At 45.7% G+C, this 13,101-nt stretch overlaps 1 protein-coding gene across 3 annotated transcripts in view; it reads right to left on the reverse strand.

Annotated features, from left to right (window-relative positions):
- CDC14A (cell division cycle 14A) overlaps positions 1 to 13,101 on the reverse strand; it is a 190,216-nt gene that overhangs the window by 71,977 nt on the left and 105,138 nt on the right. For all 3 annotated transcript variants that reach the window (XM_055146297.1, XM_055146295.1, XM_055146296.1), the window contains one exon: positions 1,499 to 1,586. In XM_055146297.1, coding sequence (XP_055002272.1) covers positions 1,499 to 1,586 — 88 coding nt within the window. The remainder of the gene's footprint in view (positions 1 to 1,498; positions 1,587 to 13,101) is intronic.

The following is a 13,101-nucleotide window of genomic DNA, read 5'->3' on the forward strand; positions in this document are numbered from 1 at the left end:
TCGATCCCCGGCATCCCATATGGTCCCCCAAGCACCGCCAGGAGTAATTCCTGAGTGCAGAGCCAGGAGTAACCCCTGAGCATCGCTGGGTGTGACCCAAAAAGAAAAAAAAAAAAAATCTGAGTGGGAAAAATCCAATGATGGTTTCAGTGCGGATGGCTTCTGTGTGTCGCCTTACTCTCTAGGTTTGGGAAACCAAGACTCAAGGTCCCTGACAGACACGTCACAGGTAGGAAACACAACAAATACAGTAAGTGCTTGTGGAAATCCAATGCATGAATGACAGGATAAAATGAAACTAGATTTCAGGAAAAATGATTATGATGAAAACCTGAGAGACTTCAAATTCTGCTGCCTGGAGGACTCGCATTCTGGCTCTAAAACCACCAAGAATCTATTATGGTCATGTATGTGTAGATTTTTTTTTTTCAATTTGATGTACTGTTCCCACAAATTAGTCTTATTTAAACTGCTAGTGGATATCCTGACTTATTTTCAAGAGAATATTAGAATATTAGCAGGTGAAAATAAACAAGTAGGACGAGGGGGGAGGTGACGGGGGGAGAGAGAGAGAGAGAGAGGGGTGCCTGCCACAGAGTTGGGAAAGGTGGGGGGTGGAACCGGGGAAACGGGGACACTGGTGGTGGGAAATGTACACTGCTGGGGGTGAGGGCTGGAACACTGTCTGCCTGAACCTAATAACGAACAATTTTGTAAGGGTCTATCTCACAGTGATTCAATTAATAAATCTTTTTGAAAAAAGAAAAGACACAAATAGAAAACAAATACTCATGGGAAAACCCACAAAGCTAAATTGTTTCATTCCAAAGGCTTATTCTCTTTCATTTTGGTTTTTGGTTCTTGACTAGGTGTGCCCATGGCTATACGTAATCTGCAAATAAGGGGTAATACTAGCCCACTTTCCCTAGTGGCTGTGAGGGAACTGAACATGCCAGTACAGAGGAGGTTCGGGGCCTCCATGGGGCCGAGGCGTGTCCTGCCCGTATCTGTAGTGTCAGTCAGTCCTACTCGAATGAGGCGCGCGCACATCAGATAAGGCTACGCCGAGACGCTCTAGCAACTGCGCACATGCGCAAGGCCCACTGGGAGATGGTCGCCACCAGGAATCAGGCGGTGCTCCCCAAAGGACGCCTCCCTGGGGAGGTGCTCTGCTGCCCTCAGATCGGAGAATGACTGATTAAAATTCGGCAATTTGTTTCATGTTAGGCCACTTGGTTTCTCAAAAATTCCTCTCTGAAAACGGGGTTCCTTCATAAGTACTTTCTACTTATGGCAACCTAAAAAGTTGTTAATTTTGAAATCCTGGTTTACTCCACCTACTAAACAATACATATTCAATACACTAATTATTCTGGTCAGTTTTTTAATTACAGACAAATGTTCTTTGGATAATTACCCAAAGAGAGATCATCTGAGGATATTAGAAAACCATGAAGAAGAGAAACTAAGATAGTTTGGGTGGTAAGAAGGAACCTACCATTTTCAATCTTGCTTTTCGGATGGGGTCCACTGAATGCTAAAAATTTTCCTGGCACGATCCAGTTGAAGTCGCCATTCTCCACGCGCTGGAAGAACAGTTGTAAGAAAAGAGAAGACACTGTGTTTATAAGTTTCATAGAATGCCAAAAGATCTCTCAGAAACAAAACCGCTCTTCACTCTATTAGGACTGGACTAAGTGGACATTTATGAAGCCAGATTACACAGCTTAAAATAAAACATCCAATTCTCAAAAATTATACCTAGAAATTCACTTTGCTACCCAAACATTTTTATCTACACTCTGAAGTTTAGAAAACTTGGGGCTGGAGATATCATACAATGGGTAGGGCTTCTGCCATGCACACAGCCTTCCCGGGTTCAATCCCAGCCTCCCATATGGTCCACCAGGAATAAGTTCTGAGTGTCAAACCAGAAGTAATCCCGGAGCACAGCCACTGTGGCCCCAAACCAAACGAACAACAAAATATAAAATAAAATAAAATTGGAAAACTGAAAAGCGTAGGTATTTTCTTAAGACGGTTTTGTCTCCCAGCCACCCTACACTGACAGACACGCAAGCAAGCACTGCCAATCCCCCAGGGGGCCAGGAAGCCGCTGACATAAGCAGATGGTCAGCATGCCGTCAACAGTGGGGCCATCCCCACCTGCACTTCCTCTCTCCGGGCCGACACCAACGCTGGCCTGGCCGGGCAGGGCAGGTGGCCGAGTGTGGGGCTGAGGCTCCCACACCCTCAGGGGCCACCAAGACAGAGAGTCCTGCAAGCAGCGCTCAGGTGGCGCAGCTGACAGAGCCGGGGCCACTCATCCTGCAGCAAAGCTGGCTGCCTGGGGCTAGATGCTCCCAAACAGTGCTCAGGGACCCCAGGGCCACTCCCTCTGATGCTCGGCGAAGCTCACAGGTCAGTGCCAGGCTGGTGATGCAGGCGGCTCTGCAGCTCGAGGGACCTCGGGGTCCCCCCAGCCACTAAAATGGGGGGAGTCTATGCGGCGGCAGCACCCAACTCGGAAGAGCCTCGAGTCCGACTCTCCTACCCGCCACTGCACGTCAAATCACTCCGGGATACTGAGGGGGGAAGGAAATTAGCAAATATCAGGAAACCAGTGACAGCAAAGCAGGGCACAGACCATGACCCAGCACCGGCCTCAGGCCCACCGACCGACAGACCAGGGAGGGGCTGCATGTCCTCCTGGGGCCCTCCTCTGCCCTCTCCCTTCCCTCCCGGGGCCCTGTCACATGGGGCTCACGGACACATACAATCCCCTCTTGTCAAAAGCCGGGTCTGGCCCACTCCAGCCCCGCGCCGAGGCTCCAGCCCCCCTCCGGGGCCTCTCTGCACCACAGATTGTTCCCTGAGCACACACGGCCGCGTCCCTCACGGCAGGCTCTGCGCCAGGACCTGCCGTGCCCGCAGCCCGTCCCAGCTCAGCCCTGCCGCTGCATCCGGTCCCCCGAGCACTGTCAGGGATCCCCGAGCACCGAGGGGGGAGCAGGCCCAAACCCAAAAGACAAAGGTGCTGTGCACCAGGTGGAGGGCGCTGGCACGTGTCTGTGGAGCCCCAGCCCTGCCATTAGGGAAGGCCAGTGTCGCTGATCATTTAAACGACCCGCCACCAAACCGCAGCTGCATGTGCATGTTTCAAACGGGTTTCTCAGCCAGAAAGACAGCACACGACCCCGCCGGCCCTGCACAGTCCCATCCCCGAGCACCACGGAGCAAGCCCAGAGCACAGAGCTGGGAGCAGCCCTCCAGTCCTTCTGGATGGCACCCCCAAAGCCACCCAACCGTAAAATAAATCAAATAAAACTATGGTTTTTTTTCAGTTTAAAAAATTATAATAAATCAAACTTTACCGACATCCTATAAATGGTCTGAATTGGATTGATATGGTTACAATCAACAAAATAACTCTATAAGGACCTAAATTAAAGAGATACGATAAATGGCTTGAGATTTACATGCCAAAGTCAATCTCAAACATACTTACTAATAGGGAAAATTACTCTGATATACTGCTCTTTAGAGTAACTATTTTCCAATTTAAATAACAGAGTCATATTATTACAATAGCCCACACAAGTCATTGTAAATTAAGAACAATAGTTTGAAATTCCAAAATAAAGGTATTTTCTAATCACCAAGGCGAACCCTGGTTACGAACAGTCAAAGGAAACAGGTTTCCATGTTCACTGTTTCTGTACCCTCGGCCACTGAGTGTGTCCAGAGAAGCACAGCATGCGGTCTGTTTGGATCATCTGCTCACACAGTAGCCAATCATACTTCATCATACAGAGGACGGCAATGAATTCACTAACATACAGTCACACTCACTGACATAAGAAACTAAGAGAGTCCAGAGAAGGTGCTTGCAAATCTGCCTACCTGACCAGATAAACATTAGATAACATCGGGCTATATTAAGGAACTTGGATAAGACCGAGGGAAGAGAAGAGAGATTTGGGTCATGGACTATAAAATCTGGAGGAAAAAAAATAAAGTTACAGATGTAGACTGATGCAGTATAACAAAATTTTACTTTGATAAGCTTCCAGAATTACTATCTGTGCCTTCTTTCCTAGTGAGTTAGATACACAGAGATCAGTATTTATTTAAAAATAGAATATTAAAGATGAGACAAATTGCTTTTCTAACTAAACAAACACAGACATTTCAAATAAATCTACATCAAGACAGGAACTTAGAGTGCTTTTATGAAACAAGGAAGACGAAGATTTAGCCCCTCCCCCTTCTATCTAAAGCTGACTGCCCACCAAGTACTCTCTAGAAAAAAAACACATAAGAAAAGCCCAAAAAGACATTGGTGGTGGAAATGTACACTGTGAAGGGTCAGGTGTTAGAAGGAATGTGAATGAAACCCAATCATGAACAAGTTTGTAACTGTATCTCACTGTGATTTAATTTTAAAAAAATAAAATCTGAATTCCAGAAGCTGATTAATTACCTTTGCTCAATAATCCTTCTGTCTATAGAAGATTCAGCAGACATCTCTGGAACAGTTCATGCCCATGGTACATTTAAAGTATCATTTGACTTTAAATTGGGGGTGTGATCCAAAAGAACAAAAGCAACCACTGCTGGAGAGGATGTGGGGAGAAAGGGACCCTTCTACACTGCTGGTGGGAATGCCGACTGGTTCAGCCCTTTTGGAAAACAATATGGACGATTCTCAAAAAATTATAAATTGAGCTCCCATTTGACCCAGCAATACCACTGCTGGGAATATATCCCAGAGAAGCAAAAAAGTATAGCCGAAATGACATCTGCACTTATATGTTCATTGCAGCACTGTTTATAATAGCCAGAATCTGGAAAAAACCCGAGTGCCCTAGAACAGATGACTGGTTGAAGAAACTTTGGTACATCTATACAATGGAATACTATGCAGCTGTTAGAAAAAATGAGGTCATGAACTTTGCATAGAAGTGGATCAGCCTGGAAAGTATCATGCTAAGTGAAATGAGTCAGAAAGAGAGACAGACATAGAAAGATTGCACTCATCTGTGGAATATAGAATAACAGAGTAGGAGACTAATACCCAAGAATAGTAGAAATAAGTACCAGGAGGTTGACTCGATGGCTTGGAGGCTGGCCTCACATTCTGGGGAGAGGGCAACTCAGATAGAGAAGGGAACACCAAGTAAAATGCGGGGGAGGGGTGACACCTGCCGAATGTAGACTAGAGACTGAGCACAGTGGCCACTCAACACCTTTATTGCAAACCACAACACCTAATTAGAGAGAACAAAAGGGAATACCCTGCCACTGTGACAGGGTGGGGTGGGGGGAGATGGGATTGGGGAGGGTGGGAGGGATGCTGGGTTTATTTGTGGTGGAGAATGGGCACTGGTGAAGGGATGGGTTCTCAAACTTCGTATGAGGGAAACATGAGCACAAAAGTGTATAAATCTGTAACTGTACCCGCACGGTGATTCACTAATTAAAAAATAAATAAATTATAAAAAAATAAAAAATAATTTAAAAATGTTTTAAAAAGAGAAAAAAATTAATTGGGGGTGTGGCAGGCAGAGAGCCACATGCAGCCCATGATCAGGGCTCACTACAGCCCTGGCACTCAGGGATCACTCCTGGTGGTGCTCAGAGGATGATATGGGATGTCAGAGGTTAAATCCACGTTGGCTATCTGCAAAGCAAGCGCCCTACCTGTTGCACTCTCTCTCTGGCCCTTTAACTTTTTACAACTTAGTTGGATACATCTGCAGCAGTGGTACTTACGTCTACTGTATATTTTTCAGTTTTTAAGAATTAAAAGCATTTAGCCCTACTATCATTGCAATAAGCCAAGAAAAGAGAAAAGACTGACTGGAAGCTGAAAATTACGGGATTGACCCTCTTAACTCAGAACTATCGTCTTCTTTGAAGGGTGGTGGTCCTCGGGTGACCATATGTGGCACAAGGGACTCACTCAGCCTGCATGCAAGGCAAGCACCTGACCTTCTATACTATTTCCCTGGCCCCAGAAACAGTTTTCTAAGGCAACACGTATAAACAGTTCTTAACTATAATTCACCACTTATTCAAAGATTTGCTGGAGCATTTATTCAAACTTGCTGTTCCACATAAAATAAAACGCCTTCCTCTGAGCTTTTGTAGGGTCTGGAAGCAAGCACGTCCTCACCAGAGTGAGCGGTAAGCACCACCACGCCCCACCATCCAGTCCTTACAGCATCCCGAGCACTCCCCTCATCTCCATCTTACCCCCTGCCACAGCCTGAATGTTGCCCCCCCAGCCCCCCAAAACACACGCTGCTGGCACTTAGAAATGGGGCCTTGGGGAGGTGATCAGGTCCTCAAAGTGGAACATGCACAAGTGGGTTTACTGCATTATGAAAAGCATCCCACCCCCTCCTGACCCCTCACCCCGCTTTTGCAGAATAATGATCATCTATGAACAGTAAGTGCACCCGCCCTCCCAGCACCAAATCTGCCAACACCTTGGTCTTAAAATCCCAGCTCCAGAAGTGTTAGAAATAAGTGTTTATGGTTTAAATAGAACAACGGTTGGTTCTGTCCTAAGAGAAAAACAAAAATGCCCTCATTCAAGACAGCGACTTGGTACGTACTCTAATAGAAGGACAGAAGAGTTCAGCAGTAAAACAAACCTGTAAAACTCAGCATCAGAGAGCAGTGGGTGCGCACTTGCCTTACACCTGGCCACCCGAGTTGAATCCCCAGGACCCAAGATGGCTCCCTGAGCACCACCAGGAGTGACCCCTGAGCACAGAGGTAAGCCCTGAGCACTGCCGGGTGGGACCAACTACCCCTCCCCACCCAGCGAGTGAAATCTGAGTTCAAACCCTGGTGCCGGTGCTTGATGCCACCCACAAGCACTGAGGCAATGCGGCAGTTCTGCTGTTGGGGTCCCCAGAAAGACAGGGGGCTCGGAGGCCCCTGTGCCCAGGCCAGCTTGCAGCTGGGAGCCCTATCCTGGGACAGCATCCGTGGGCAGGCCACCTTGACTGCCCCACATCCAGGGTCCCTCTGAAGGGTGGGGGCGGGGCAGGGAAGAAAGAGGTGGGGCCCTCTTTAGATTCCTCTAACTTTTGGGAGGGGGGAGTTCTGGGGAGTGGGGGGGGGGTGGTGAAGGCAAGGGGGAGTCACACCGGTGGTGCTCGGGATTTTCTCCTAGTTCTGCATTCAGGGATCAATCCTGGTGGGCTCAGGGGACCATATGGGATGCCAGAGAATGAACCCGGGTAAGCTGTGCGCAAGGCAAGAGTCTTACTCACTGCACTATCACTCCACCCCCAACTTCTCTAACTTCTAAATCAACAAGACAGTGTTGACAGTATGGCTGTACTACACAAAAGCAAATATGCTGTGATGACTGGGACTTTATGAGTATAACACAAAGTAAATATTCACTGGGTTTAAATTAAATTCCCATGTCATTTGGCTTTAAATAATAATCAAGCTCAAGATAATTAATTGACATCTGAAAGAGGTGGGGGAGAGGGAGTGAGTGTCACAGAGGGAGGATGACTCAGGCTGCCACTCCCTGCTGGCAGTGCTTCAGGGGACATCAGGTGCTTCTGCGGATGCAACGTACAGGGCATCCAGGGAACGTACAGAGATTCCAGGGAATGTTCACAGGTGACATTCCAGCGTTCAGAACACAAAGATTTGAGGTCATATTGGTGCATTTATAGTAACTAAACCTTGTAAAGAGGTGTCACTGCTGAGAGACAGTATGACTAACCAGGACCTCTGGGTGAGCAAAGGGATAAGACGTCAAAGGAAAACCATGAGCGGAAGAGTGGAAGAGAAAAATGCAAGAGAACCTTAAATATCAGGGAAGGAGATTCCAGACATAGAGAGTGGCCATGCGGTAAGTCACACGTGGAAACGACTAGGATGGTTGTATCTGCAAGAACAGTTTCTACAACTACAAAGATTGGGGCCAGACCATGATCAATGGGTCGAGTGAGTGAAAAGCAGAATCAAAGCTGTTCTCTGAAGAGGATTGGAAGGGGGAAATAGAGCAAATAATAATCAAAGAGGATATAAAAATCCTGGGAAATGTCTTAGGTCAGTGTAGACCTCACAACGCCCATTGATCTAATCCATATGATCTTTGCAACAGCTCTCAGTGGTGTGTTAGCAGATGTGGAAATTGCATCCCTTTACCTTAGCACCAGCAGTATACATAAGGAATTTTGCTTTCTTAAACATGTAGCTGAGTGGTATAAACATCTGGGCATGCTTCAAGGAAATATTTCGCAGAGTCTTTGAATGGTCAGCCCTCTGTGGGAGACAAGCATTCAGGCTCCGGGAGGTGGTGTAGAGAGGCTGATCAGCCATCATTCTGATGGTTACTTAACCCTGGCCCAAGGTAGAAATTTACATTTTTCCAGAAATAGGATCCATGAACAAAATGGCAGACTAAGCAACATCAAATTATATCCAGTGTGTTGCATAAGTTCAATGTATTATTATTTTTTAATTTGGGGGCCACACCTGGCCATTGCTCAGGACTTAACTCGGGACTCTGTGCTCAGGGACCAGTCCTGGCAGTCTCAAGGGACCACATGGGCTTCTGGGGAGCAATGCAAGGTTAGCCTTATCCAAAACAAGAGCCTTACCCACCATCTCTCCCACCTCTGTACTGCATAAATTCTAATTCATAGCAGAAGTCTGCACACCACGCCTTAGGTAGTTCACAATTATTCCTGTTTACCTGTGCTGAGGGAAGACCTAACAAACATTACTCATTTGGAAAGTGCATAGGAAAGTGCAACCTCGGGAGACTATAGCACCTGGACACTTTAACACTGCACTTATTAGGATGACACAGTCAACCCGGAGACACTCTTCATTCATATAATAACAAGTTGATGCTGGCAGTGCAATTTGTGCTAAACCACATTCAAGCGTCAGCCACCAGTGGTATGTGCCAGCATCAATGTGTTAAACTAAATTAATATTGCATGAAAGCCTTGATCCAAGATTATAAGATCAGGAATTTGTGTTGCAAATACTGCTTAGTTTTGTTTTTAAGAAAAAATGAGCACACATTTCTTATAACATATTATTTGTGATAAGCATATAACTGGTGATATGGCATATAGGTGATAAGGAAAAATAAACTGTCAATCGTAGTAAGTAAAATTTCTTTCCCCAGATTTACTACAAAATCAGAATAGGTTCTTGAATTACAGGACTTGGTAACTCTATTTCATGAAAAATATTACATATTATATTAACAGATCTTGAAATGTGGCATGCTACTGTTCTTAGTATTCATTCACTTATTCAAAAAATTCTAATGACTATTCATTATGAGTATCAATTACTCATTCATGCAAAAATGAGTAAGAAATACTTTCTGGGCTCAAGGTCCCAGAGTGTAGGGAAGCGCATAAGCACAACTGCACGAGAAGGTTCTCAAGAGTATCACAGCCACAGCCACACACACGTCGGCAGGCCGGATGGGATCACAGGCAGGAGGAGAGAACGACAGTGCATCCAGGGACCTTTCATGCAGAAATTCAGGCACCTGGGAAGGGGCAGGTTTGGATATGAGGAATAAGAAGAGGACAAGAGTAAGAAGGGGGAGTACCCAGGCCAAAAGGGGCCTTTTGTGCTGTATGGAGGAGCTGGCATGTCCTCCATGAGCTTGGTCAGTTTGAAACCCATCAAGAGTCAACTAAAAGCATGAGAGAGATATAATCAGACTTAATTTCTCAAGCATACAGTCAGAGAGGAACAAGAATACTTGATATAAGAGCCCTCGAGATGAAAGAAAGATTTAATCCCAGGCATCCAGAATTGATTGATGGTTTCTCAAAAACAGCTCCTAGAACATGTTAGCAAGTGTCTTATGGCTAAAAGAACATGCAATCACCTTCTAGAATAATGATACACTCTTCTTACCTCCCAACGAAACATGCTTTAGATGAAGACAGCTGTCAGGCTGATATGGAAAGTTTTGATCCTAAGACAAATTTGCAGCAAGGGTAAACCAAAACAACACTGCAGAATGGGGCCAAGAATATGGGTTCAGGGCTGGAACGGTAGCACAGCGGGTTAGGGTGTTTGCCTTGCACTCAGCCCAGCCAGGTTCGATTCCCAGCATCCCATATGGTCCCCTGAGCACTGGCAGGAGTAATCCCTGAGTGCAGGGTCAAGAGTAACCCCTATGCATCGCCGGGTGTAACCCAAAAAGAAAAAAAAAAAAGAATATGGGTTCTATGTTATCAGGAACAAGAAAAAGGCTCTATCCCCACCACACACATGAAAAAATAAAATAAAGGCAGACACATACTGAGCACATAAGAGATAATTTAAAAATTGCTCAGTAACTGAAAGTTATCAAAATGAGGTTATGGAGCAATAATACAGCAAGAAAGACTCTTGCTTTGCATACGGTGGACCCAGGTTCGACCCCTGAGATTCCATATGGCCCCCCCAAGCCCTACCAAGAGGGATCTCTGAGCTCAGAGCCAGGAATACCCCTAAACACAGTCAGACGTAGCCCCAAAACCCCAAATAACCCCCCCAATAAAAGCATGTAATGTAGCTTTCTGTCTTGACAATGTTCACCTATACAGTGTTTTCTCTGTATAGTACGGTTCCCCAGGCGGTAACACAGAATGGAGCTGCCCGGTCAAGACTCGACGGCCAGAGTCCCCGGTCAGTCCCGACAGCTGTGGCTGGTGGTCACTGGGAGCTGAGCAAATATTATTTTCATGTGTGCATAATGAGAAAAACTAACGGAAGTCTGAGCGGCCAGTGGCTCCCATGGGAGCAGTAAGCAGCGTGTCTGCCCTCCACAGCTGCCCCATGCTGGCCACTCGCCTCTAGGGTCCAAGGAGAAGGAAGCGGCCCCCATCTGCCAGACTCAGAAACAGGAGACCAAATCAGCAGCCGCTTGATACCTTGGGCAATAGCCTCATCCCGAAATATATGTTTTTATCTCAAAACAGAAACTGAAAGGAGTGGGACGCATCAGAGCAGATGTGACAGTTACAAAAGAGCTCAAAGGAAGAAGCTGAAGTCACTTCTCAGCTTTTTAGGTAGGCACTGTATGAACGTTCAGCTCAGGTAAATCCCCCGCAGGTGTTTAAAGCAGCTCCCTGCAATAGGAGGTAAGAGCAGCCACGGCAACGACGCATCTCCAAGGACTAGCCAGTGTAGTTCTCTTGTTCGCATTTCTCTCCCTGCTGGCCACCAACTTGGAACAAAGTGTGGGTTGACCCTTTTTCTCTAATATCTGCATAAGACCAATATAGGGGTATCATCGAGGCCTATTTAGAAGCAATGGAAAGGCCTTAGAGATAAGTAAAATGTCAAAGTGTAGACACAACTTCAAATTCTCATTGATGAATGTTAACTGCTTCTGAGTAGCAGCAATCTGTACACAAGCTCTGATCTGGTCAGGCTAGTTCCCCCTAAAGGAGTTAACCAAAGGCAGACTCTACTTGCCACTCCTGGGGATTCATAAGCTGCTGCTACTCTGTAAGACAGTAACTGCTTCTCTACAGACAGTGGCTGGAGATACAGTACCAAGCAGAGGGTGTTTGCCTCGAAGGTTCGATCTCTGACATCCTCTGTGGTTCCCTGAGCACCACCAGGCGTAATTCCAGGGTGCAGAGCCGGGAGTTACTAGCCCTGAGCATCATTGAGTGTGACCCTAAAACAGAAACAAAGAAAGGGCCTCCCACATAATTACTGCACTGGGCCATCATAATCTGGCTTCCAGGACTATATTATTGCTTTCTTTAACGGTGAAAGTGCACAGTTCCACATGAGCTTGGCGAAGGAACTATGAATCACATTTCGGAAGAAACTCTTGTTTGCCAATAATTAATATAATGGGCTCTATGCAGGTTTCAGAAGCCTTCCCTCAAGCCTAGGAGATATGACAGGGTCGACAAATGAACAACTAGATCATTGCAAACTGTGATCTCTTCTGCCTATCCTGACTTCGTGTCAGAGTCAGGGACTGGGGTAGCTCACGGCCGTGTCTATCATTACAGCACTGAGCTCGAGAAGACGTGGTGATGGGAGCTTGAGAAGGGAGGCCAGTCAAAACGAAACTGTGCTACAGAGCAAATTCCACATGGGGTTTTGAACATTTTGATCAGTATTAAAAATATAAACATTCTCACTACCAATTTTTTAATATTGATCACATGTAAAGATGGCATTTGGGGACTACTGTATTAAATAAAACATTAAAATTGCATTATTTTTACCTCTTGTAGGAATGGCTTCTAGATCATTACACACACACACACACACACACACACACACATACACACACAGAGTATGTGTGTGTGTTTTCTTGTATTCTATTGGCTAGCCCTCACCATGAATGGCAGGAAGATGATGAAGATTGCCATGACGACATGAACTTTAGAGGCTTATCTTTAGACTTTACAGAACACATATATCTCATGTTTGCTGACCATGTCATTTGTAAGTGACATTCTTAACAGAGACTACCTTTAATTTCTTACTGAGATGCAGTCTCATTAACTTGGGTTTTTTTCCTGAGTCAGATTGTCACACGTTAAATGTCATTTAGATAAGAAATGCCTTTAAAAAGCTTCCTCCTGAACAGCTTAATCATCTTCTTCCTTTATCATCTACAACTTACATTTTCATAATACATTGTCAATGATAAAATTTTGCTTTGATAACTACAATGTCTTCATTGCAATACTAGCTTCACAGGAGCTGGCAAAACATAAATTTCACTCGCAAGCTCACCAAATGTCCAGATCTCTAAAGAAGAGGAAACAGTGAGAAGAGGCAGGGCGTGAGAAGGCCCAGGACAGTGGGAGGAGAGCTCTTCAGCATTTGTCTCTTAGTAACACATGAAATGCTACACCTGCCAACCACGTGGGCATCTGTGATTCGCTGTTTGAGAGGCATTAGGATAGAATGGATAACTACTCTCAGAAAGGACACCTTTCAAGTGCTTACCCAAAACTGCCTGCTTCCCTCCCATTATTTGGGGGGTGGTTGGTGACACAGGGACTTGGTGAGCACCTTTTTACCACAGTTCAGTTTGACTGGCTGACTGATTTGCAAGAA

This window comes from Sorex araneus, chromosome 8 (assembly GCF_027595985.1).
Source record: "Sorex araneus isolate mSorAra2 chromosome 8, mSorAra2.pri, whole genome shotgun sequence".
NCBI lineage: Eukaryota > Metazoa > Chordata > Mammalia > Eulipotyphla > Soricidae > Sorex > Sorex araneus.